Here is a 27,843-nt window from a genome sequence, read left to right on the forward strand (position 1 = left end):
CAATTCGCAATTACTATTAAAATAATTTTATAGTCTACTATACTATTCACAAGTCAATATTATATAGGACAAATTATGCAACCCAATGGCAATAGAAACTGCCGAAGCGGTTCTCAGGATTCGATTTTCACTGCAAAATAGATGCATAAATTTTGTTCCCACATCGGACATGTTAAATATCTTTAACTTCGAAAACGTGTATGTATGCTATATATAATAATAACGAAAGTGAATATGATTGTAATAATTGTTTAGAGATGGTTGAAGTTATAGGGGCAGCTTGATTAAAAAATAAAAGAATCCTTTTGGTTTTTTATTTCTTCTTTAAAATAAGTAAAATTTGTTATGGGGTTTTTTTTCTTCAAAAAGGCTACATTCGGGGGGTTTTCGAAAAAAGTTGGGGGAAATTCACACGGTCATCTGGCAGCACTGGCGGCACTGGCACCTGTTTAATTATGTCATAGCTATGCTAGGCACCATAGATAATACATTTAGGGCACTTACAAGTTGAAAACAAAACAAGTGAAAGTTCGATGTTTGATATCAAAGTCCAAGGGCGCAAAAGTTCAACGCATTGTTTCGTAAAATTAAAAAATATATACAAAAAGGCGTGTCACTTAATACTACAATAAGCATCGATAAGATTTATATTAATATTTTGTGAACATATGAATCTGCTATTAAATAGCGGCGGTAGAATTAACAGTGTTAAACCATTATTTAGTAAAGTTTTTAATCTATCTCAGTCGTGTAACGGAGACGTAAGGTAAGTTGATTAAATCATTAACAACAGAGCGTGCATAGTCGTATTTCTTCGATAAATAATAAGTATCTTCAATACATTATGCACGAACTTCTATACGATAAGGACAGTGAATTTTATATTAAAGCCTTTGTAACTTTATTTACCTTTGGCAATTTAATTTACATAATTACCTGATAATATTTTCTTACAATAAGTAATAATTCGTTATCATTGTACACTGTATGTTAATTTATTTGTTCTATATAATAAAACCTGCATAGCGGCTTAGTTAAATGTTTTTAAAATTTACATTCATGTATATTCGTTACTAATTTTAAGTCTGTGAGCCTTTTGTCTGTAAATGTCGCAAATAAATTGTTTAAGAATGCAACTGTAAATTTACCTGATTTTGTTTAATTTTTAATTAATAATAATTTCGGCATCTTTAGGAAGTCGACTGTTCAATCATAACTATTAATAAAGAAATAAAAAAATTACACATTCTAATACCGATTTGATGTGTCAACACAGTTGACCAGTAGCATTTAAAACTATTTATTAGATAATATGAGTTCATTGCCCACTTGAAGATATGACACTATCAAACTCAGTCAATTCTCACCTTGAGACACAAGATTGAGGGCTCAAACCGACAGACTATTAACATTAAGCTCCCCTGACCTAAAGCCTGCAAATATATGAATATTATTTGTAGATCAAAATGTCGAATACATTGAGACGTACTGCACAACAATTGTTGAAGACACATAAGTATGCAACTGCAACATCAAGTATAAGGCAAAAAACAGTAGAAAAAAACATTCTGACATCTGTCTACAAGGATATTCCTGTAACAAATATGACGATCAATGATTTTGTTTGGCAAAATTTGGATAGATGGCCCGACAAGACTGCTACAGTAAGTATATAACAATACTTATATTATGAAGGAAGACTAATTCACATTCCGTTGCTACATTAACATGCTCATCTTAAATCAACCTGAAGACATAAATACCAAGTATTTGTGTATTATCTTGAGTTAAAATTAATATTTTGTTTAGAAATTTATCAAGTTTTATTAAAAGATAGATGGGTTTGGAAAAACTAATAACCAAATAGAAGCTATACAAAAAGCATTTTATTTCAGTTAATTACCAAACTAATTTCTGTGGTGCAATCATTTAAAAAGTATATTGTTGCAATTGTTTGAGTTGTTTTCATAACTTCAATTAGATGGATAAGTAAATATTGTAATGAATACAGATACAATTAAAAAAACTGGGTTGAAATATTGTGGGTTCTTATGGGTAGATTTAAAGATTCTACATTTTTCTGCTGTCAACTAGTCGTTTGTTCCAGCTTAAAAGCTGCTGACAGTTTTTACACATTTTAATTGTGACTTAAACGTGGTGATTCAAGGTGGGTGTTAGCATTCAATGTCCATAGACTGTTAATTCAATGCCTAGCTAGAGAGCTTGGTATACAATCTGTCTTCTTACTGGTGGTAGGACCTCTTCTGAGTCTGCGCGGGTAGGTACCACCACCCTGCCTATTTCTGCCGTGAAGCAGTAATACGTTTCGGTTGGAAGGGTGGGGCAGCTGTTGTAACTATACTTGAGACGTTAGAACTTATATCTCAAGGTGGGTGGCGCATTTACGGTGTAGATGTCTATGGGATCCAATAACCACTTAACACCAGGTGGGCTGTGAGCTCGTCCACCCATCTAAGCAAAAAAAAAAAAAAATGGTTTAGAAAAAAAAAAATAGATTTAATTGTAGTATGCATGCATACATGCAGCAGTTCTTTACCTAAAACTAGTTGTCATTGGAACTCCAGGGGACGTTTTGCTACAGAAAATTTACACATTAGTTTATTGGTTCTTCATTTTACAATACATTACTGTGGTTAATTAATTTTGATTCTGCAAAAGCTGTGTATTTAATTACTGCTGCCTTGTGTGTTTTAATTGAAGAAAAAAAAGTGGACTTTGGTTCAAGTTCTTTATTGAAGGCCTTTGCACATCAATAAATTTGTTGGTTCAATATAAAATCATTGAGTTGGTGGTGGTAGCTGAACCGTTTAAAATATATCTTTCGCTCTACAACCCGCGACCTAGTCATGTATTAGACAGAACTCAACCGAAGCAGGCAGGAGGGCAAAGTGACATTTGGTATAGAGTGTAAGATGCGTTTAGACAAGTTTATATGAGGGGAAGGAGTGGGACTAGTATTCAGGCGATGGGGATAGTTAATCCCGGTCACAGCTGGGCAACCAAATAGAAAGGCGCTCCCTCTATCACCGCCTTTGACCACTGTGCACACCAGCACAATACAGTGGAATTAAATATTTACATTTTTACATATCCGACCCAGGCGATGGGACAAAGCAAAGCCGCCGTCGCCCAAAACATGTCTTGTCGGTTCCCCCGGATCCACTCTCGGTGCTTTTAGGTACCTCAAGCACCGGTCACCCTTCTCGTCGAACTCGTCAGAAGAGTCAAAAGAGTTCGACGTGCGAACTAGCCCATAGACACAACCCACTGAGTTTCTCACCGGATCTTCTCAGTGAGTCGCGATTCTGATCCGGTAGTAGATTCAGCGAAGCACTGCTCTTGCTAGGGCTAGTGTTAGCAATTCTCTCAGGTTGAGCCCGTGAGCTCACCTACCGGTCCGCGCGAAGTTGGAATAGCCCCCCTTATGCTACCAACGATTAGGTACGGAAAATAATACATTTTTTAGCCATCAGTAACAGTCCATTTTTAAGTGAATTTTATCAGGCTAATATTTTCGGTACTTCAGGCTTCATTATTTAAGCCGATAAGGCTAACTGAAGATAAGACAATTCACTAAAGACACGCGTGCTACTGACGAATACAATGTTTTGAAATTGTACTGCTCTTTTTTTCTAAACTTTGTGTGCGTACATGAATTATAAAAAAAAACCTTTAGTTTTTGCCAATTAAATTATTATTCAGAACTTATGATTATTAACTAGCAGGATACTTATGATTACTAAAAATTGGGATTCATCTGGGATATCAAGATGAAACCTGAACTCAACAAACTATTAAATTACTGCTAGTTCATTCATACTCTGTCCAGATAAACGTAGACTTTTATTTATTTTTTTGATAAATTTTGAATGCGTTTTGAATGAGGTTAAACTGTAAAAATTTGCTGTAATCAAATCGAATATCATTAAGATTTTAATAATTAAATTAACATTAGACTGTTCAAGATTGAGTCCATATATTTTAATAATAAGGCGTCTGTTTAAAAAAACCTAGACCATTAATTATTAATATTTTTTACACAAAATCAACTAATAGTCGAACGTAAGGTTTTCGTCTTCACGATAGCAAGATTCCAGGTGTTAGAATAGAAAATATTGACAATTAAAAACGCAAGGTTAAAGCGTAAAAGTAGTTTTAATTATGCTTCGGACTCGTGAAATTCGAAAATCCTAAGATCATTCAGCATTACCATCATCCCATAGCAGCCCACTACTGGACATAGGCCTCTCCAATTGCACGCCACTCAGCACGATCCTCGGCTTCTCTCATCCAGCTTTTGCCACCCTGCATAGATCGTCACTCCACCGAGCCTGAGGGCGTCCTGTACTACGTTTGCCAATTCGCGGTATCCACCCAAGAACACGTTTACCCCAACGGTTATCGGTTATACGGCTAATATGTCTAGTCCATTGTCACTTCAGCTTATCGTTCGTCGTGGCCTAAAGGATAAGACGTCCGGTGCATTCCTATCTAGCGATGCAACGTTGTTCGACTCCCGCAGGCGGGTATCAATATTTCCAATGAAATACGTACTTGACTATGGGCTCCAGTAATCACTTAACACCAGTATAATCAATAAATAAATAAAATGTCGATAACTTTGGTTCACCTTTGGTCCAACTTTGGATCATCTAATACTGGTACTAAGATTATTGTTGTTCGCAATCACGCTAGAGTAAAATTATAAATTCGCATAAATTTTTGCGGAACTAACGATCCTACGTTGTGAGCCAACACAAGTCAGTCGGTTCAGTATATTCGGCAAGCATGCGTTTTGTGAACTTCGGCAATATACAATAGGCAAATGTTTTGATCTGTCCATTTATGCTAAATATATAAAAGTGTGTAGACTGGTAGTTCTTAACTATAATTACTTATAACACTCGAATGTATCGTAAGAGACATAATATAGTCTTACAAACAAGAAAAAAAAAATCGTCCCAGTTTCGTAACGTGAGAATTTATTGAATTTACTAGACAATGTTACATAGCTTAGTTGGATGTATTATGCTAGCATACCCTTAGTAGATACGTATTTTCTTATCCACACCATAGCCTGTATGGAAAGGAAGGAAATACGAAAAAAAAACCCATTATGGTGTAAAGTGTAGTCCTAAGATAATTCTCAAGAATTCCCCACGTCACTAGCAAAAACTAACATGATAAAATCATGATAATAGAATGTTTTGATACCTTCTTGTCTATTACGATAAGCAAGCAATCGTGAATTTTCGGTTGAATAATTTGAGTCATTTTAAATGATTAAGATTTTAATTTAACATCTTAAAATAAGCAGTGGCATTCATATTATGTCATTGCGATATTGTTACCGATTAACTACCAATAAAAAACACATTGCTTCATTTCGCGATAAATATTTGGTTAACTCAATCAAGTACTATGAGTTGACACACGAAATGCTGTGAGACCCATTTGATTCTTCCCAGGTATGCGCGCTGACCGGTCACGGGTACACTTACGCCCAAACGCACAGGATGTCGGTAACATTCGCAGCGTCCTTACGATCGAAACTGAAACTGAAGAATGATGACAAAGTGGCGGTTATCTTGCCGAATTTACCAGAATATCCCTGTACATTGCTGGGCATATTGCAGGCTGGCTGTGTTGCCAGCATGATGAACCCAGTTTACACGTCTCGTAAGTAAAAAAATCGTACATATTGGTGTCTTCACGACTGGCTTAGTGAACGATAAAAGGCAATGTACGCGAATAAATATTATATTGTAAACGAAAAAAATTAGCGAGTTAATTATGATTAACTAAATCAGATATTATGGGCATCCTAGTTACGGGCGATTCTAAAATGAAGTACTTGTAAGATCTTAGAAGAATTAATCAAAGTAATATTTGAAGGAAATAAAATTGTCGACACAATACTTATTTTTTTTTTTATACGATTGAAAATAGACGTCTTATTATTGCATAATTATTGCATTAACGGCTTAAGTTGTCTTCGAAACTGGTACACTTAAGCCCATGTTAAAATTGAAACATGAAACATAGTTTTCTTTTGTAGATGAATTAAAACGACAATTGGAGCTGATCGATTGTAAAGCTATCGTCAGTTCCAAAATGTCATACGCGAACATAAAACAGGCACTGGACGAGTTGAAAGTCAACGTGCCTATAATACTAGTTGACAACGAGGGTCTGCCCGAGGGCGCGATAAAATTCGCCGAACTAGCCGAAGACTTCAACGTCGACATTGACTGTTTGAAGTCCGTGCAGAGGGGTCCCAAAGACGTCGCGATCCTGCCGTTCTCCAGTGGAACCACGGGCTTCCCCAAGGCCGTGGTACTCGATCACGGAGGCGTTGTCGCCTTGAACCAAATGATAATAGACCCGGAGATCGTTGTGATAGAAGAGACCACCGGTAAGTCTTTAGCTTACGTGCTTAAAAACTTTTTATAGGTTAAAAATGTTAAGTTTCTATTGATTTTGAAATATAATATGCTACGTTTAACGATGCAGTGTTGAGATTAGATATACTAAGTATTAATTTAGGAGTTTGTATGAAAATATTTTTTTATAGTGCAGTTTGGTTTATCGTTATCTTTAGGCGCCCATGATCCACATCTTTAATCGGATTGTTATGTTCACCTCCGTCGAAGCAAATTTTTTTATTGCCCTTGTAGGTAGACGAGCATGCGGCCTAACTGATGGTGAGTGGTTACCGTCGCCCATGGACTTCAGCAATTCCATCTAATTGAACGTCAAATTTGACTAGTGTGACGGTCGCTAGCTTCGCTCGAAGGAGGTGACCACGCAGACCCACTCGTCTCGCGTCATGAGGTCCACCGTCGAAATCTCAATTGTGTAATGGCTGGTCCATCATACAAACAGGAAAGTATGACGATTGCGCGGCTTAAAAACACCTTTTTTTTTTACAAACACTTACGATCAATAATAGTGGAACTTTCTGTTTAATATTTTATTTCTAGTTTATGTTTGAAACAAACCTATAGATAATAACACATTGTGATGCGACTAAAGAATTTTCACGTTATTATTTAAATAAATTTACATACGTACAATCGAAATTAAAATAAATTTTAAATTTTCACGCAAATAATTCTAGACACAAGCATTATTCGTATTGTCTTTCATTTGTTTCAATAAAATTAATTAATTAATATAAAAGATAAATTGACAATAACATTTAATGAATTAAAAATCGTTTTTGTATTCATTTAACAAGTAAACTGAATGATTCAATTAATTATACTAATTGATATTATAATTTCAAATATAAATATGCATATTAGTGGCTTTGTTTTTTTGTTTTCAATGCCTTCGCTCATTTGTTTTTGAAATTGTGTTAAAATTCTATACAATTTTTCTCTTGAATCTCAAATTTATTTTACAAAGCAATCTAAAGGCAGATTGCACGATCATTAATAACCTATTCGTTTAATATTAATTCTTTATGTATTTAAAACAATAAATAAAATTCTAAAAAATTCTATACAATTCTATACAATTATATAAAAAAATTCTATACAATTATATTGGCAATAGGGACGATTTTAAGTATAATAATAATTCTTGACGTGCTTTAAAATCGAAAAAAGTTTTATTCAAATAAGCTCTTTACAGAAAATGCAGTTTCACTACAGAAGAGTGGGCAAGAAACTCATGGTTTGGGTTTCAAACAAAGTAACATTTAAAAATGGCGTAAATGTTTTAAATAAGGTACATAATATAGTAGCGCCCAAGTAGTTTGAATAAATCTCTGCATAATGATCTATACAAAAATCGCTTTTATGTATAGACTTGTGTAGTTTTCAGTATTATCTATAGATTTTCTTTAGATATACATATATAGATTTAAATCGGTCGTAGAACTGTAATTGTAATTTGTAGAAATATTTGTATCTTACGCGGCATCCGTAACTGCATCCACATTCACTAATAGATATTTTTCTGAAAATCAACGGCCGTCTGGTGTAGTGGTAAGTGACATGGTCACTACACAAGGGGGTCGCGGGTTCGAATCCCGCCAAGGGAAGATATTTGTATGATAAATATAAATGTCTTTTCCAGGGTTATGGATGTATATTAAATATATGTATGTGTATAATAAAAATATTACATTTATTTCCGTTATCTGGTACCTGTAACACAAGTTCTTTACGAACTTATCGCGGGACCAGTTAACGTGGCGTGATTGTTAGTAAATATTTATTTATTTATAATCTTTAGTGTTCTTTGTTTTTAAAACCCAATTTATGTTTGCTGTATAACATTTTAACGTATTTAGCACCCGGTAAGAAGTTATTATTCCTAAGACAAACCGAAGCAAAGTTTAAGTAGTGGTCTTTTTTGCAGGATCATAATTTAATGTCAATGCTTAGATTTTTTCGATTTTCATTTTAATTTTTTGTATGTTGTACATTGCGTGCAATGAAAAATGTACAATATGGTTTTTACTATTGTCGTCTTAGAAATATTAAGTTTTTTCCGGTAAAGTTTTCAACACATGTAGTAAAGTATTTCGCACCTTTATACCACGCAGAATTATAGAGACCCATTTCGAAATTTTTCGGATTACGTCTTTAATTAAAAAACGGACCTAGAACGACCCTTTTCAGCGACTCTTAGTAATCAGATGACCAGAAGTAGCTTATAAAGGGACAAAGCTATACATCGGTCTCTTTCACTCCGTCCCCTTCCTTTACGTTTTTTTCGGTTTGAGAAGTTTAATCGATGTTTTCCAAAAAAACACATTTTTTCGAGTTGGGTCTTTATAATTCTAAAGATGCGATTTGTCGCTTCGAGAGATCGCTTCGACGACGATAGAGGCGGTTGTATTTTAAGGCGAATTTATTTATTGTATAAATTCGAATTGATAACAGAGGTTAGTCATGAGACGTAACTTTTTTATTTGCAGCAACACACCAGTCAGTGTTGCCAGCGATCTTGCCGTTTTTCCACATATTCGGTTTCAATTCCCTAATGATGAACCAAATGGCGCAGGGCGTGAAATTAGTCACGATGCCGTATTTCAAACCGGATCTTTTCCTGCAGACCATCGTGAAGTACAAGGCGGAAGTGCTCTTCATTGTTCCGCCGATGGGTAAGATAAATTACACAGCCTTTATTATAGTTAAAACTGTTTAGAAAACGTATGTTCCAGTTTTGCCTTTATTATTAGCATTGTAGACAGATGACGCTATGGGCCACCGCCGACCCAATGCCTCCCGCCATTTAGTTTTTTTTTCCCCTACCTATACTGATAGCGTTGAGATGCTATTTCAGCTTCTTGACGTGTAGGTGAGCTCACGGGGCTCAAACCGGGAGTGTTGCTAACACTGGCCCTAGCAAGAGTAGTCTTTCGCAGCATTACCACCGCTGAGAATATCCGGCGAGAAACTCAATGGGCTGTGTCTATGGAGGCCATTTAGTGGTGCAGGGTGGTAGTTAGGCGAACAGATTCAACACAATCATTTTTCGTTAACAATGGCTATTATGTGTTACCAATGGTATTCGTGGACACGTCTCTCATTACGTGACTTGACTTGTAATGCCTGCAATGTTGCTTTATTACACCAGAACAGTTCACGATAATGATTCTAAGTTGTTTGCGGAGTTCATAGACGCCGTATTGTGAACGACGTTGCTTAATTTACAATGTAAGTGCGAAATGTACGTGATGTTTGGTATGTTTATCGTAACCTTCATATACCGGCTCGAATTAGGTATTAGGGGATATGTTGGTATTAAATAGGAGGGATTTTGTAATAGTAGGAGCTGATCGATTAAGTCTCACATTAGTAAAACGTTTTTGCCGTCATTCAAACAGCAAACGATACTGGCTTAAACAACTAATGGTAAAACCTCTTGTGAGTCCGCACGGGTAGGTACAACCACCCCGCCTATTTCTGCCGTAAAGTAGTAATGCGTTTCGGTTTGAAGGGCGGGGCAGCCGTTGGAACTATACTGAGACCTTAGAACTCATATCTCTAGGTGGGTGGTAGCATTTACGTTGTAGATATCTGTGGGCTCCGATTACCATTTAACACCAGGTGGGCCGTGAGCTCGTCCACACACCTAAGCAATTAAAACAAAAACTAAGCTACGAAAACTAAAATGGTTTACCTTATAAAGTACGTTTGGTTGTTAAACTTACCATATTCCTCCAACCAGAATGCGTGAGTGCTTCTTGGTAGATATGTTCAGAGGTCGGTAGCTTATTCCGTCGTCCTCACTATATACCTTATCATTATTTACATTCAACGTACTTTAATTACAATCGGAACATTCAGAACTATTCTTTTTCTCTTTATTGCCCTTGTAGGCAGACGAGCATACGGCCCACGTGGGGGTGAGTGGTTACCGTCGCCCATGAACCTCAGCAATGCCAGGGGCAGAGCCAAACCGCTGCCTACCGATTTGCAGCCTCTTCGCATTAACTTAACTAAAACGTGAGTGCTTCGATGTTCAGAGGACGGTAGCTTCTTCCGTCGTCCTCACAATATACCCTATCATCATTTACATTCAATGGAATATTGAGAAGTATTCGCATTAACTTAACCAAATTCAATAGTCGTTGGATTATAATTAAGATCTGATCCAAAATCAAACTTAAACTGAGAACTGTAGTATGTTTATTTTCGGCAGTGGTATTCCTGGGTAAGCATCCGGCGGTTAAACCTGAACATCTGGCGACCGTCAAGGGCATGATCAGCGGAGCCGCTCCGCTCTCGGCCGCGGATGCTGCGGCTGTATTGGAAAAGAACGTGAGTTCTAATCATTCAACTACCGTCAAACGTTGATAAATCACCCGAATTTCTCCAAAACAGTTTCGAATATGACATATCCTTCTTCAAACGAGGCTTGTGAAGAGCACTTAACGGTAGGCAGCGGCTTGGCTCTGTCCCTGGCATTGCTGAAGTCCATGGGCGACGGTAACCACTCACCACCACGTGGGCCGTATGCTCGTCTGCCGATAAGGGCAATAAAAAAATAAATAAAAATAAAATGAAAATATTCAGTTGGGTTCAGCTATCGAAGTCGAAACTGCAATGAATTACTTACTGTCTATAAAGTTATTCATTAAAAAACAATTTGTTGTAAGTATTGTATTTCGTGAACAGGCAATGTAAAGCAAAGGCAGCGTCCTTTGGCTTTTAATTGTCTATGACGGATAGGCTAGATCCATGGTGTTGTTTAAATGATGACGTCAGCGTCGTTGACAATTTGTTTACACGCCTAACATTATGGAAACAGTTAACTGTAACTAATCTTAGTTAACTAAATGGTGACGTTGAAATTTACAGCCTTCCCTTAAAGGGCACGGATAGTACAGTAAAAATATCGTATGAAGTATGCACTGACTGAAATTTCAAATTTAGTACTTTTCTTTGTTATCTATTCTTGATTATCGTTTAGGGACCATCTGACATCGTTTTCTTATAAGCTTACAACAATACTTTTTTCCTTAATTTTCAGCCCTTTAATACCCACTGCTGGGTATAGGTCTCCCCTTTTTTCCATCCCTCCGTCCTGACTATGTCATCGGTCCATCGGGCCATAGGTCTTCCGACACATCCACGATTTAATTTTGGCCACCATTCCCTTACTGTCTTACTCCATCTCTTATCATTTACAATTAAAGCTTACAACACATTCAAGAAAGCCTTGAATTAATAATTTGATTATAACGTACAATGTTAATTCAAAATGTCAATATTAAGTTTATAATTAAAGCTAATTTTCGTGAGCAGACAAAACAAAACGAACGTAACGATTTCTTTTTATCATTGAGCAATTAAGTTGGCAGACGATAATAAAATAATAGAAACAAAATGAATAACGTTTTGTATCTTTTTGCTTCAAATGTAGACGGCTGTGGTCAAGAGATTACAGGAGTTCATGGTGATAACTACATTGGTGTGGCTTGGGACATGAGGTCGAAGCCCTTATTCAGTTTATAAGTGTTTAAGCCTAAAGGATAAGATGTCCGGTGCATTCGTGTTGAGCGATGCACCGGTGTTTGAATCTCAGGCGGGTTTTCTAATGAAATACGTACTCAATAAATGTTCACGATTGACTTCCACGGTGAAGGAATAACATCGTGTTTTAATAAAAATCAAACCCGCAAAATTATAATTTGCGTAATTACTGGTGGTAGGACCTCTTGTGAGTCCGCGCGGGTGTTCCACCACCGTTGTAGATGTCTATGAGCTCCAGTACCCGCTCAACACCAGGTGGTCTGTGAGCTCGTCCACCCATCTAAGCAATAAAAAAAAAAAATTATGATAGTTAACCGTGCATGCTCACTAGCTTAGATTGACATACGAGAGAAAAGTGCAATAATAAAGCTATAAAAGTCGCAGGTGTATTGTGATATAATTTATACCAATCGACCTGGGACGTATCATCTAAGAAATGGACTGAATGGACTGTACTGAAACAAAGTTATCTGTTTGTCAAGATGACAGAAAATGAATAAGCCGCTTTTGTCAACCCTAACGTCTCATAGGGCTGGTCCTACTGGAATTACTATGCTCACCAAGAATCGCCATAAAACCAATGAGTTGGGTTAGTATTCGATGAAATTTGGACACAACAATGTCCGTTATATTAATCAATTAATATGAAAAACTCTCGGGATCAAAGTTTTCTTTTTATCATAGTGGGCATCGATTACGTTATTATCCGGACACGCTGTCCAGATAGGACGACCCCTCGCACTTGAGTTTATCTTAATAACGTTGCGCCCGTATTGATGATAATATAACAATTTATTATATCTTATCGAATTATGAAAGGTCCAAAGTCTTGTTGTACTTGTAGCTCTGTATCGCTCGTCGATTGATGATAATGTTTATTGTTATTAGCTTAGGCGAGAACTATATTAAAACTAGTATCGAACCTGGGAGCAAGGGATACGTTAGGATTTTTTTTGGTATCTTAAACTATCTTGATCTTTCTTAAACTGGCCACACCTTACATGGGCGGGTGAACCAGTGTGCTTAGTGCGAGTTTTCTAACGTTCTTGATAGCGTAAATGTTAACTCAAATTTGTATGCAGTTGAAACAGCGCCCCTAGCGGCAAACGCAGGTAAACGTTTTAACTCTTTGGGGCTTACGACAAAGGGAAGATCTTCCACCAAGCGATATTGATATTGCTCGGTAGACCGACGGTCAGAATGTTGTTGTTCGGAACTTGTATATATGCGAGCTTATCTTGAAAATGTCGTAAGTAAGATTCAGGTATCTGTCAAATATCTTGTGTTCTATGATGGCTACCGCCACAACTCCATACAAAATTGAGTTAACGTTTACGCTATCGAGAACGTTAGAAAACTCGCACTAAGCATACAGCTCACGGCCGCTTGGTCAAAATTTTGCGTTAAGTGTTGACGGAGCTAATGGATAGACGTAACGTGTTTTCCGCCGCCCACTTTGAGGCATGAGGTCTAAATTGTATCGTATAACGGTTGTGCACCCTTCAAACCACAACGCTATATCACTTCACTGTAGAAACAAGTGGGGTTTTGGTAGCTGCCCGTGTGGGAATTATGCGAATTACAATATTTGCTGGTTTGATTTTGATTAAGAGATCCTATTGCTTCATCGTGGAAGTCATCCGTTTGTATTTTGTTAGGAAAATCGGTAGTTGCCTGCGGGATTCGAACACCGACATTTTCGTATCGTCGATATGTATACACCAGCCATCTTATCCTTTAGGCGGCGGAGATTTTAAACTATATCTCATTTGGCTTCGCTCCTTGGTAGACGCAATGATGATATTGAGTTTTCGGTGTTCTGTTTCGGTACACTTTGTGACTATTTATATTGTGAGAAACGATATAATTTATTTAGAACAACATTTTCAGAGGCGTATTTTAGGCAGTTCACATCAATCTCTGTGCCTGTGGGGGTCGTGTAATGTGTCACCGTAATTAATGTCAAGACTAATTATTTGAATTAAAAAGAGTTCAATTGGCAGAAAGTATGTATCGAGATCAGATTTAAAGTGGCAATTGTTTTCCGACCTACCCGCATCTACAAATAATTCATTTATACTTTACTACGAATAATTCATTTACTGGTGGTAGGACCTCTTGTGAGTCCGCACGAGTAGGTACCACCGCCCCGCCTATTTCTGCCGTGAAGCAGTAATGCGTTTCGGTTTGAAGGGTGGGGCAGCCGTTGTAACTATACTAGAACAGAACTAATATCTCAAGGTGTGTGGCGCATTTACGTTGTAGATGTCTATGGGTTGCAGTAACCACGTAACACCAGGGGGCTGGTGGCAATAGGCAATAAAAATAAAAATATTTATTATTTTTCTTGGGCTTACCGATATCAAAACCATATTTCTAATATTAATCATTCACCGCATAATCGATTGTATGCAATAAATTGAATGACATATATCAAATAATGTTTGTTTTTTACACGTGGTGTAGTTTTAATGACCTCATCGTGTCAGATAAGCGTCCTCACGTCATTTAGGTTTTTTGTTGTTGTTATGTTGACACTATGCCGCTTCCTGCTACAGAACACTCTTGAATTGTTATTTTTTTCTTTTCACTACCTATTCCCTGGTAGCCTAAGAGGCTATTCCAGTATTTCAGCTACGTCCGGACGGGTAGGTGAGCTCACTGGCTCAACCTGAGAGAACTAGCTAACCCTAGTCCTAGCCAGAGCAGTGTTTCGCTGAATATACCACCACCAAACAAACACACCACTACCACGACCACAATCAATCGTATTATGACGAGTACACACGTCGTATCGGAGACCCTTATTACGATCGCCAAATTAGTCTACCGAGAGGTGAAAGGTCATTTATCTTTGTAATAATTAAAGGTGCATTTTATTTAGTACTAGCTATGCTACCCGCGAAGCTACTCGCGGTTATTGTCGTACCGCGGGTGACGCCGCGGGGCAAAGCTAGTCTTAAAAAGTAAGTAAGTAATTTACTCCTTATATCATCAGCTACCTGTCAGTGAAAGTCTCGTCAAAATCGGTCCAGCCGTTCCAGAGATTAGCCGGAACAAACAAACAGACAGACAGACAAAAATTGTAAAAAATATTATTTGGTTTTATGTACAAGTTTTGATCGTCTCTCTTACACCACGCCACGAGAGATACTCTGATGGCCGATATATCGCGCATCCCCCGTGCTGTCATCCGCATAGCAATGCATGCCATCAATAGACAGCATGTCATTGATATACAGGATGAAAAGCGTGGGGGAGAGCACCGAACCTTGTGGAACGCCAGCGTTAATGGTCATGGTATCAGAACAGTCACCGTCTACAACGACCGTGATGCTCCGCCCATCCAAAAAGCTAGCGATCCACTTGCAGAGACCCTCGGGGATTCCGTAAGATGGTAGCTTCGACAGAAGTGCCCTATGCCAGACCCTGTCGAAGGCCTTCGCGATATCAAGGCTCACAGCAAGAGCCTCGCCCTTGCTCTCCAAGGCTTCAGCCCACCTGTGAGTAAGGTATACAAGAAGATCGCCAGCTGAGCGACCGTGACGGAAACCGTACTGTCGGTCACTGATCAGCTGGCGATCCTCCAGATACTTCAGGAGTTGTATATTAATTATTCGCTCCATCACCTTGGAAAGCAAGGAAGTTATCGCGATAGGCCTATAGCTCGATGGGTCCGACCGGTCACCCTTCTTGGGGATAGGGTGGACGTGGGCGGTCTTCCATGAAGACGGAACCCTGTTAGCGCAATAAGAGAGGCGATACAAACGCGTTAGCGCAGGCGTCAGCTCAGGGGCACACGTTTTTAGAACCACCGCAGGGATGCCGTCTGGCCCACTCGACTTATGGACGTTAATTGCTAATTTTGTTAATTTGCAAAAATGTCGCTCAAACCAAATAGACTTTCAACCACTCGATATTGTTTACTTCCAGAAAAACATAATATTCCGGCAAGGTTACGGCCTGACCGAGACCAATGGAGCCGTCACTGTCGGTAGGAATGATGACACGAACCACGCGGCCGTCGGACACGTGCTCGGCAGCTGCGAGGTCAAGGTAGCTGACCTCAACACGCAGGAAGCATTGGGCGTGGGGCAGGTAGGGCTCACACATCCATATTAATATTCTTTCTTTTTTTTATATTCAAGGCTTACTGGAGGCGCGGAGGCCTTTCCAGTTTCACCAGGACAGGTGGGCGAGCAAAGGCTCTGTCAGGAGGGGTGGGATTAGCCTTTTTTTATTGCTTAGATGGATGGACGATCTCACAGCCCACCTGGTGTTAAGTGGTTATCTACAACGCAAATGCGCCACCCACCTCGAGATATAAGTTCTAAGGTCTCAAGTATAGTTATAACGGCTGCCCCACCCTTCAAACCGAAACGCATTACTCACGGCAGGTGCCTATTCCTGGGTGGTGGAACCTACCCGCGCGGACTCACAAGAGGTCCTACCACCAGTAAACAGCTGCCCGAGCGCCTCCGGAGGAGACCTAAACTCCAGAGCAACTGCTTCAAAATTTTTCTCCAAATTGTCAATATCAAAAGAGAATACATACATCAAATGTAACCCCTGAGCTATCAGTGATTATGGTAGAATTTTGATCGTCGCTCTGAAGCTAGTATAAATAAAGATTATGGATTGTATCCTTATTTGTTCGTAATTGAAGTTGTAGTTAGCCTGATTAACTTCGTAAAGCCATCGTTCGCATACCAGTGAAGGCATTTGTTATAGTACTGTTACGCGCTGGGGTTCGGGATAAATAAAACTTCCCCACTTAGAACCCTTTACAATTCGTAATTCACTTCTTCCGCTTCGCTTCAAGTGATCCGTTCACTGTTTCGCTTCGAGTAGATCCGATTACTAACTGCCTTCGTGTCATCTCTGCAACGCTTTAATAGTCGACACGAAATCTCTACAATTATCGAGAACATTCACGGCAAGACCAGTCGTTTCGATATGTGTTTCCGCTATTTGTTAATAGATGGCGTTACACTTCTCGAGCGTTCTCGATTTTACTAGTTCTTTTGATATTCGTTTCTGCTATTCAACGATAGATGGCGTTACACTTATCGGCGTAACACTGCCATAGACGTAGGACAGGTGGCGCCCATGTTCTAGAACCTTGCAATTTACTAAAATGTAGCTTTTTTTTATCCGCAGGAAGGCGAGATCTGGTGTCGCGGCCCAAACCTGATGTCCGGTTATTATCTAGACGAAAAGTCCACCAGGGAGGTCATGACGGAGGATGGCTGGTACAAAACCGGAGACATTGGGAAGTACGACGAGAACAAATATCTGTACGTCACTGACAGACTGAAGGAACTCATCAAGGTATGTATCATTTTGTCTAACAAGTCACACAACGAGGCTCGTGGAGAGTACTCAACGGCAGGCGGCGGCTTGGCTCTGCCCCTGGCATTGCTGAAGTCCATGGGCGACTGTAACCACTCACCATCAGGTCAGCCGTATGCTGATCTGCCTATAAGGGCAATAAAAAAAAAGATAACGCAGCTACCCTGAAGCTTTCATGAAATTAGTTAATCGCATATCGTTATGATACAATTTGTTCATTTTGAGAAAACGGACAACAAACTTTTGTTGCTTGTACTTTTTTTTCGTACATAACTCCTTCATCACATGCAATTTATAAAAATAGCCTTTAAATAAGGAGTTTTAAGGTCTATTCAGGTTTATAGGCACATAACACCTAAAAATTCATAAATCTTAAAAATGGTACTTAACCCCTTCATCCACTCATGTCTTCAATTAATAATTACTTTATACAGGTCAAAGGTTTCCAAGTACCGCCTGCTGAATTGGAGACCGTCATCAGAACGCACTCCAAGGTCCTAGACTGCGCGGTCCTGGGCATACCGGACCCGGTAACGGGGGAAGTACCGAAGGCCTTTATAGTCCCTCAACAGGGTCAGACCCTCGACGCTGATGAGTTGTTAGAGTACGTCAACAGCAAAGTGGCCGTCTTCAAGAAGATCAAGGAAGTCCAGTTCGTGGAAGAAATACCCAAGAATTCGGCAGGTAAGATCCTAAGGAAGCAGCTGAAAGAAAAATATTGTTAGGATTTTGCTGGATTCCCGCGTGCTCAACAAAAATGACCCTTATGACTGTCTGCCTTGTCTTCCTTTGTATTATAATAAGCTTTAGGTCTTTAAATAGAGAAAAAGAAGTTCACAGAGTTTTCAGTTTCCATAGCTGAAGACATATCGTCTTCTCGCATTAAAACTGTATAGTCTCAAAACTTACAAATTTTACAGGAGAGCGTTTTAAAGGTTTAACATGTGATATTTTTAATATTAATCATCTTTGCAATACTTTTTTTTTTTTACAATTTACTTTATGTATCTGTCTTTTAAAGTAAGATAAAATTATGTATTAAATTTGTTAATAGTAGTAAAAGATAGGTAAACTAAAAAAACTAAAACTAAACTACGCTCTTTTGACAGTATTTATGAAAAAAATACTGGTGATACCAAATGATTCCGCTTATTAACTCAATTTCGAATATTTTTGGAAATTGTACACTTTTAATGCGAAAGGACGATATGTGAATATCTATGACATAATATTATTAATAAGATGTTAATAATAATCATTTTATATACATAATTATAGTTTTTAAAAATTATCATAAGATTAATAATTGTGTTTCAGAGTTATATGTATAAGTTGGTTAAATTTTTTACGCCATTATGAATGATTAATGTGGTCTTAAGTCAATATTATGTTTTTAGTATTAAATATATATTTTTATATGAATTTAATTGTCGGCTGAATATTGTGTTAAATTGCGTATGTAATACTCAATGTAACATATTTTTATATTGATATTTTTTTACAAACACACATATCGAGGGGAGCCTTTCACCCCTAGATAGGGTAAGGACTTTGTAATCAACAAAATTTTTTTACAAATTTGCAGATTATATTGAAACGTTTTTCCATGATATTATACTGATATTTTACATTTGATTTATCCTAACTATAACTAGCGTTCATCCACTGGTTGGAATTCGGTCATAATCACTGAAACCACTATTCATATTTAGATTCGTTTTATCAATTCATAATATTTCTTTTGCCCTTTTTTTTATTTTATGAAAACTGCTACTCATCAATAGATGTTAAACGAACAAAAAAGAAGGAAATCTGTTGAAAGAAAGCGCAATCTTTTCTTTTGAATTAAATAAAACTATTTTGTTCAATTTATTTTATTATTGGTAACACCAAAGCTAGTGCAAAGACACGAAACAAAAGAAATGTTTTCACTTGTTTGTTAAAAATCGAATTATTATAGTCAACGAATGCGAGAAACTATTCGGTCACAGGGTGTATTGAAAATATTTTTCGTAATCGAAGGCCGATTGATGGTAATTTTAGTGATTCCTGACCCGAAAAAAAAAACTATGGAAAAATTGTTTTTGTATGTAATAGAAAAAGCTCGTGTTTAATGTTAAACTTTGGAAAAAAAATAACGTAACCACAAAAACTTGCTCAGCTCTTTGAATGGGGTAAACTTAGTTGAAGTTCAATTAAAAACATCGAATTGTTATGATATCCTCTGGTTTCTAGCTTTGCTTCCATCATTACTTTTCCCGAATAGCATCAGCACTCATGATCCTTTATTAGAGAACAATCCCCTCCCTATCCAGTCAGTCCTATTCCTAATTCTACACAGCACGGTTGCTGTCATTGTCGTCGTAAATATTTTTAAGTCTATTTCATTATTAAAATCTTTTTTTAAAAGATATTTTCCTTTTAGAAGGAAGAGAAATCCGTATAACAGTATTCTTGATACTTGTAGTGTAGTCACCATAAGTCATGTAATTTGTAATAAGAAAAGTAGTATTAAACCAACATGAAGGGAGTCTCTTGTTCGAATGAAAACAACGAAGATAATTGACAGATGCCTGAATCTCGCTTACGACATTTTCAAGATAAGCTTGCATATATACAAGTTCCGAACAACAACATTCGGGCCGTCGGTCTACCGAGCAAATATCACCCGCTCGGTGGAAGTTCTTCCCTTTCGTCGTTTAAGCCGTTTAACACGAGTGTCGGTTTAATACTCCTCTATTATTACAAAATATATGACTTATATGTACTATACTACTACCACACATACTACACATACTAATACCAAAATTATCTTACCTTAATACCAAATTACCTTTCATCCCTCGATATATAAATTCCGATTATCCGAATATCGATATATAGCTTACCAGAGAGATCAGACAACAGTACTGGATTTAACGGTTGTACAGAACTAAATATATGCATCGGATTGATATAGTCAGAGTCGCGTGGTCTGGCTCATGTCAATCCCATTTAGTGTTGCCCGCATAAAAATCTTAAATACTATTGAAAATCGGAGCTGCCAGTATGAAAAAATCACTCGCTGATGTCTGTATATAATAAACCACGTGCCTTGTTACTTAAATCATTTGCAATATTATAACTAGTCTGATAAAATTATAAGAAAATCGGTTTATTAACAGGTTTTATGAATGAAATTGATTGCATTATATAACTGTTGGGACCAATATTGTTAAGTTTTTTTTTAAGTTTTATAAATACTAAAGAATACATAACAATTGTTTTTTTTATTTACATTGACCTTTTCCTGTGCTATGTATGAAGTTCGTGGAGTGATATTTTATTTTTTCGTCTCCAAGTAAACACGATTTATATTTTAAGAAAGAAATACTTTATACTTTCAATAGACGTACCAATAATTAATGACCATTCATTGTCAATATCGATTAACAACTGATTAAGTCGGTGGTATAGTAGCTAGCGACCCTGTTTGCTTGCTCCTTGTCTGGGTGTTTATTACCTAAATGTTATTATGTATATATTTAAATTTATATAAGTGCGTATGTCAGTCTCTGGTACCCATAACACGGGAAATCCTAATTTGGGACCGGATGACTATGCGTGATTCTTTCCCAGTTATTTATGTTTATTAAATTATTCTGGTAAAGTTTGGAACAGACGGCCAATAATAATATTCAACAAAGTTCATTGTGGCCTAAAGGGAAAGAAAGCCACACGACATAATTGTATTAAGCAATGTGCTTAAGCCATAAATTCTCTGGAAGGTATCAATCTTTCCAATGAAGCACGCTTTTAACAAACGCCCAAGAACAACTTCCACTATTTTTTTTATTGCCTTTGTAGGCAGACGAGCGCACGGCCCACCTGATGGTAAGTGGGTACCGTCGCCCATGGACTTCAGCAATGCCAGGAGCAGAGCCAAGCCGCTGCCTACCTACTATGAAGGAATGATATCGAGTAAGTAATAAGAAGTTTTTTTTTTAATTTCTTTGATAAGAAAACAATTACGAGGAATAGACTCCCTAATTACAGAAATTTTTTAAATAAAAACGAGTCTTTAATTGCCAATTTTTAAGCAATTAGCCTTCACTTGTCCTAAATTGACGGACGTCATGATTGGCTTTATTCAAACGGATACTTTAGCTTATATTTTTATATATCAGTGTAAAACTCAAATGTCAGTGTTGGTTATGATCATAATTTTAATGGTTAACTTCAAAACACTTCTAATTTATTGTCACGAATTTCAACACTCATCAATGCTGTGAATAACAAAGACCTTGAAATGCGATAACTATTTAATTAATTAAAAAAAAAACATATAATTTAAAGAATATGTATGTTTAATAGTTTCTTAAAACTAGTTAAGTCCGCAATTTATTTTGTTATTATTAATTTTTAATGGTAGTAGGACATTTTAAAGGGTGGGGTAGCCGTTTTACTTTAAAAACTGTGATTTTGGAACTCATCTCTCGAGGTTTGTGGCGGAATTCACGTCGTAGGTGTCTATGGGCTCTGGTAACCACTTAACACCAGGTGGGCCGTGAGCTCCTCCATCCAAGCAATAAAAATAAAATAATTCTCTGCTCATTACCAACTGTGATCGGCTTTACCCATTGATCCAAAACTAATTTTGCATCTTTGCAACGAAATACCAAATAATTAAATTTTTATTATTTATTTATATATTAATTATTTAATTCTAGTATAAATGAAATGTTAATGAGTGTAATAAGGATGCAAAATCTGAAGTAAATGAAATAAAAAAAATAAAAAAAGAATAACATAAATTTATTTTACCAACAAAAAATACTTTTTTACGATATCATTGTGAGGTTTTTTTTGCTTTCAAAAGATTACATACCTACCTCGTAAAGTTAAAATTACATTTTAATGTACATTTTTTGTTAGCTGCTTTAACTAGAGAGCAATAATTTAAATCTGCACGTCGGGTTGGGGTTAAAGTCAAAGGTAAACAAATAACAATCTGTTAACATTGATTGTTTTTGTCGTTGTTACCAGATATATTCCTTAGCTCAAGAACTAACCAACACTACTGAACAAACCTTAGTCTCAGGCGCTACTAAAGCATTTTAAATCTTACTTAATCTTAATCTGTAAAGAAAGCAGAATATTATTGTTACGTTGCAAACCTAGTGAGTTTCTCGCCGGATCTTCTCAGTGGGTCCCGATTTCAATCCGATGGTAGATTCCACGAAGCACTTCTCTTGCTAGGATCAATTCTCAGGTTGAGCCCTTAAGCCCACCCACCAATCCGCGCGTAGTTGGAATAGTCCCTTAGGCTACCAACGATTAGGTAGAGAAAAGGTTATGTTTCTGTCACGGTTTCTACCATCCTACGTATTTTTCCCGTAATACAGTCGTGTGCGATATGACTCAAAGAGCTTTTGGTAAGCAAGAGCTCTTTAAGTGGCAGTATTTGCCTGTTCCCGTCAATTTAGCCTCTAAAATCTCTTTAAATGAGAAATAGAAGCTTCTAAATGAGAGGTTTGAGGATTCCCAAATATTTACACATGCGCTTCTATGTGTAACTCTGACTGCTGCTTATTTATAATTCTAATCGTGTCGTACCTGTTCGCACATTGTGGTCACTATTTATTTATGTTTACTACATATTATCTAATAACTCTGAATTTCGCAATGAGTCATAAATAGCAGCTGTACCATGTATGTTTTCTAAAATTTCGTGGAACTTATGTACTTGTAGGTACATCGTCTAAGCGCACTTTTTATTTACCTATGGTAAGCTTTTTTTTTTTTATTCTTTTTTATTGCTTTGATGGGTCGGACGAGTTCACAGCCCACCTGGTGTGAAGTGGTTACTGGAGCCCATAGACATCCACAGCGTAAAAGCGCCACCCACCTTTAGATATAAGTTCTAAGGTCTCGACTGCTTCACGGCAGAAATAGGCAGGGTGGTGGTACCTACCCGCGCGGACTCACTAGAGGTCTACCACCAGTAATTACGCAAATTATAATTTTGCGGGTTTGATCTTCATTACACGATGTTATTCCTTCACCATGGAAGTCAATCGTGAACATTTGTTGAGTAGGTACGTATTTCATTAGAAAAATTGGTACCCGCCTGAGATTCGAACACCGGTGCATCGCTCAACACGAATGCACCGGACGCCTTATCCGTTAGGCCACGACGACTCAGACTCACTAGCTGGCCTTGACAGGCAATTTCAGCTTCTCCCTGATGTGTAGGTGAGCTCACGGGGCTCAAACCGGAGTGTCACAAACACTGGCCCTAGCAAGAACAGTGCTTCGTAGAATCTACCACCGGATCGGAAACTCGACCCACTGAGAAGATCCGGCAAGAAACTCAGTGTGCTAAAATCTTTGCACACATTTCATCCTTACTTTTATAAATCGTGCTACTGTGGCGGTTTACCAAGATACCGAAGTTTCCACCACTAGCGGCAGTGTGAGTTACGAACTAAAAAAGCATGTAGAAAATATAAGAACGGAAAAAAATAAAAAATAAAGATTTGTTTTCTTTTTTCTCGACTATAATTAAGAGTATGAATTATTTTTATTAATGACTAGCGACCTGCCCTCGCTTCGCTTCGGAAACATTAAAACACACATGAAACAAAAAAAAATAAAAAAAAGTAGCCTGTTCATCAGGGACAATGTCGGCTTCTAATGGAAAAATAATTTTTCAAATCGGTCCAGCAAACAAACAAACAAATCTTTCCTCTTTATAATATTAGTATAGAATACATATTATACATATACATTTATCCACTGCATGTTTACTGTATTATTTATTTAACATCAATGAGTGATGATAACGATTTCTGTACCTGCTTAAGCCAGAAACTCGGGTTAACGCGAAACCTCCATCAGCGATGCAAAGATTGGCGGTGCCTTGAAACAAAGTAGTTTCACTTTATTTAAGTGTATTAATTATCTATGCTCATAACATTAGTCGCTCCTCAACCTTCGTGAGATTCGCGCGCTTTCACGATGTCCTCATCAAATATGGCGCGAAAACTTTTAATACGTAAACTAAAAATTGTAAACTTTCAAAGGAGACTGTGCTTAAGTTCTGCGTTTAGGGACTCTGACAAATTTATCGTTTCCTCACCGATTCCCGATATAGTTTTGCCGCAGACAAGATTCATCGACTATTTGTGGAAAGAATCGGGAAGTTACAAAAATCTAATTGCCATCGTAAGTGTTCTATAACTTCTTTCAAGTAATTTAAAAGGAGTATCTTTTCTATTCCGATGCCTTATGTGCTAAAACAAACGTGTTGATATAAAATAAATGTTATTTTAATTGATTCTCGATTAAAAAATAATCACCTCAGTAAACGATCGTAGACTAGAAATATTCACGATAGAGACAAGTTACTTAATTATTGAAAAATAAGGTTTATTCACATATATAGATTAAACTTTAATAATAATAATATGCGCTTGCTCTTAGTTCGTCGGATTCTGATGCGTGCTCAAACTGAACACACCTACTATTCTATTAGATCCCGCAAAGTATCCTAGACGGATTGTTTGTCCTTATTTAAAGTTCGTCTTAATGAGAGACAGAGAAGTTAACAGGACGTAAAAACGCGTAGAGTTCAGCGAAAGTATGTTTTTAAATTCATTTTAATCGTATCGTCTCGCCTCAGTAGCCGAGCGAATTTTAATGAACACAAATTCATTGTACCAATAACAAAACAGTTTGTTAAAGAGGAGAAATCTCGTATTTTACAAATTTTAGTCGGTGAAACCTCTGAGCTCGGTACAAGCCCTATAAAGACAGCCGTAAGCTTTCAACGCTACATATAAAAATAGAGAAATAAATAAAAGTTTAAAAAAACAAAAAAAATACGCTTTTATAGAATATCCAACTAAAAAAACAGAATATAAATTTTAATAAATTTGAATTAAAAATAGTGTAAGAAAAAAAAGGTTTTATTGTAAAAAAAAGCGTCGGGTGCTTTTCAGGATATTATCAAAATAACCCTTCTACTCATATCTGTTCATAAAATATTTATAACTATTGATAACATGCAACCCACGCTGTTTTGCTTAGGTAGGAAAAAAAAAGATGTCTGTTGTTCCGATAAGTGCTTGACATCATTGTGCTCAGTGCGAGTTTTTAACGCTCTCGGTAACGTAAACGTTAATTCAAATTTGTATGGAGTCGGAACGTTTGCCTACGTTTACGCTAGGGGCGCTGTTCCAACTGCCTTTAAAATTGAGTTAACTTTTACGCTTTCGAGAACGTTAAAAAACTCGTACTGAGCACACAGGTGGACTGTGAGGAATTCAAGAATATAAATATTGAATTTCATACTTCATTTCTAAATTTTCGGGGAAATATATAATAAAATATATAATTATCTTAACGTATCACAATGTGGCCCGAGAAGGATCGCTTGCTACAAATACCTATTAGCAAGTTTCTGTTTTTTTTAAAATCTTAATAACAAGAAGTTGGTAAAATTTTATTAGTTCACAATAAAGTAAAAAAACTATAGCTACATTTTAGCGCTGTGATTACAAATACAAAACAATGTTAATGGAATAAAGAGTTAGATATACTTTTATATGTTATTTATTTTATATGTGGTTTATATATTTTATTAAAACTAACATTCACACACCGCTATTTTATATGTCAAGAATAACCGGATAAACAAGTCTACAATTTGACAACAAGTTCTCGATAACGGCGCCGACTCCTACAAAATCTAAATACCAGCTAAAGATTACAAGATAAAACTAGAATAAAAAGTGCCTCCCAAACTGGAATAACCCCAAATTACAAGAGATAAGAAATTAGCACTTGTCTGAGAAGGTGAAACTCTAAATCCAGAGTCGAATGTACTGTCTTAATTCAATAATTGTACATAATTATGTACATACATTACGTGAGCCAAGAAACTTAAATGCGAATTCAATTATTTTTGTAAATAATTATTAAAATATAATAGGTGCGATTTTCAAAAAATATATTCGACGAGTAAAACCTTGTGAGATTAACTTAACAATGGCTGTTTTTTGTACTTTGGAAATCTATAAAAGGGGCCATGTTTAAGACGTTTGTATTAATTATGGTTAGCCCTGACTAAAAATCACGGTTTTTTTATGTATCTGTTTTTGTCATGTATAAAACTTAGTTATTTCTTTTATAAAACAATATTTTTTGACAACATTACCGTAAGCAATTATGATACTTAAAATTTGTTTATTTTTGTGTCCAAATTCTATCAGTTTTGAACCAGGATCCGCAGCAAAATAGTTAATTAACTGCTGTTTGTTGTTGATGCTTTTTTACCACTATAGTCTTATAAGCAGCAAAAAATCGTCGATTTACAATAATGATTATAATAACAGAAAATAATTTATACAATATTCTGCTTACAAAAAAAAACGAGATAATCAAGCTAGTTAATAATAATAAGAATATATCAAAATCAACAAGAACACAAATATAACGCTAACAAGTACACAAATTAATTAGATCTATCACAATTTAATTCAATTTTCATTATTAAGCGTGCGTCATAAAAGTCGCTTGGTGCGTTGAAGGCAAATAAATAAAGACATAGTATGGAATAAGTGTTGACGTAGTTATCGGTCGGTCGGAGCTATTGCCCTGCCTACTTCATCCACTGTGTATATGTGTACTGGTAGAGCGGATCGCTAGCCTGTACCACCATTCTACTAATGCGACCGCGACGGGGCAACGCAAAGCCACCAGCGTCCGAAACATGTCCTGTCGGTGCTTTAGGCCTCTCAAGCACCGGTCACCGTCCTCGTCGAACTCGACGAGCGAACTAACCCATAGACCCAGCCCACTGAGTTTCTCGCCGGATCTTCTCAGTGGGTCGCGATTTCGATCCGGTGGTAGTTTCTGCGGATCACTACTCTTGCTAGGGCTAATGTTAGCAAATTCTCTCAAGTTGAGCCCGTAGTCTCACCTACCCGTCTGGGAGTAGCTGGAATAGCCTTTTAGGCTATCAGCCAATAGGTAGGGGAAAAAACATTGTATTACTGGCGCGCAGTGGTAGCGCAATTCAGTTTGAAGGCGGAAGACTTTGATTTAATGTCTCAAAGTGACTCCTAGTAGCTACCTTAATACAATTTTGATAACAACAACAAAAATATCCCGATGGATAGAATCAGATATGTTGGTGTGGCGTTTATGAACGCACCTTTTTATGATGCGTAAGCTGGAACGCACGAGAGGTGGGAAAAAGAAGATTTTACCGCCAAAAATTTAAAAAGGACATGGGACGAAAATATAATGATGCAACTTAAAACTGTGTAAGCCGCTGCAACAATAAAACTCCTATTGTCTCAACTGTGGTGTTAATTACGAGTGATCCAAAACACGATTTTCCCGCGAAATACAGAAGGAACTCTATACGGACTCCCTCATTGGTATATTACAAGAACGAACCAAAATATGGGTCTTACTGCTGAATTAT

The 27,843-nt window shown here is 37.0% G+C and overlaps 2 protein-coding genes across 2 annotated transcripts in view; both read left to right on the forward strand.

Moving 5' to 3' along the window:
• The first annotated feature begins 465 nt into the window (after positions 1-465).
• On the forward strand, positions 466-20,629 carry LOC114240279 (putative 4-coumarate--CoA ligase 1). The gene is made up of 9 exons (XM_028170752.2): positions 466-766; positions 1,461-1,664; positions 5,490-5,700; positions 6,080-6,436; positions 8,954-9,139; positions 10,684-10,802; positions 15,951-16,115; positions 17,178-17,348; positions 17,804-20,629. The coding sequence occupies exons 2-9, from the start codon at positions 1,467-1,469 to the stop codon at positions 18,092-18,094; spliced, it is 1,698 nt and encodes a 565-aa protein (XP_028026553.2). The 5' UTR covers positions 466-766; positions 1,461-1,466; the 3' UTR covers positions 18,095-20,629.
• Positions 20,630-24,318: 3,689 nt separating this feature from the next.
• The window catches only part of LOC114253410 (uncharacterized), a 29,723-nt gene continuing 26,198 nt past the window's right edge, over positions 24,319-27,843 (forward strand). The window contains exon 1 of the mRNA XM_028188313.2: positions 24,319-24,575. Within this exon, the coding sequence (XP_028044114.2) occupies positions 24,369-24,575 (207 nt within the window). The 5' untranslated portion in view covers positions 24,319-24,368. The remainder of the gene's footprint in view (positions 24,576-27,843) is intronic.

Source organism: Bombyx mandarina, chromosome 18, assembly GCF_030267445.1.
Source record: "Bombyx mandarina strain Sakado chromosome 18, ASM3026744v2".
NCBI classification, from domain to species: domain Eukaryota; kingdom Metazoa; phylum Arthropoda; class Insecta; order Lepidoptera; family Bombycidae; genus Bombyx; species Bombyx mandarina.

What these genes read in the sequence shown, in the direction of transcription:
- LOC114240279 (XM_028170752.2), top strand. Translation starts at nt 1,467, where the DNA reads ATGTCGAATACATTGAGACGTACTGCACAACAATTGTTGAAGACACAT. An exon ending in CTTCATTGTTCCGCCGATGG is followed by an intron (nt 9,140 to 10,683) that starts GTAAGATAAATT and finishes TATTTTCGGCAG; the next exon opens with TGGTATTCCTGGGTAAGCAT. An exon ending in CGGCTGTATTGGAAAAGAAC is followed by an intron (nt 10,803 to 15,950) that starts GTGAGTTCTAAT and finishes GTTTACTTCCAG; the next exon opens with AAAAACATAATATTCCGGCA.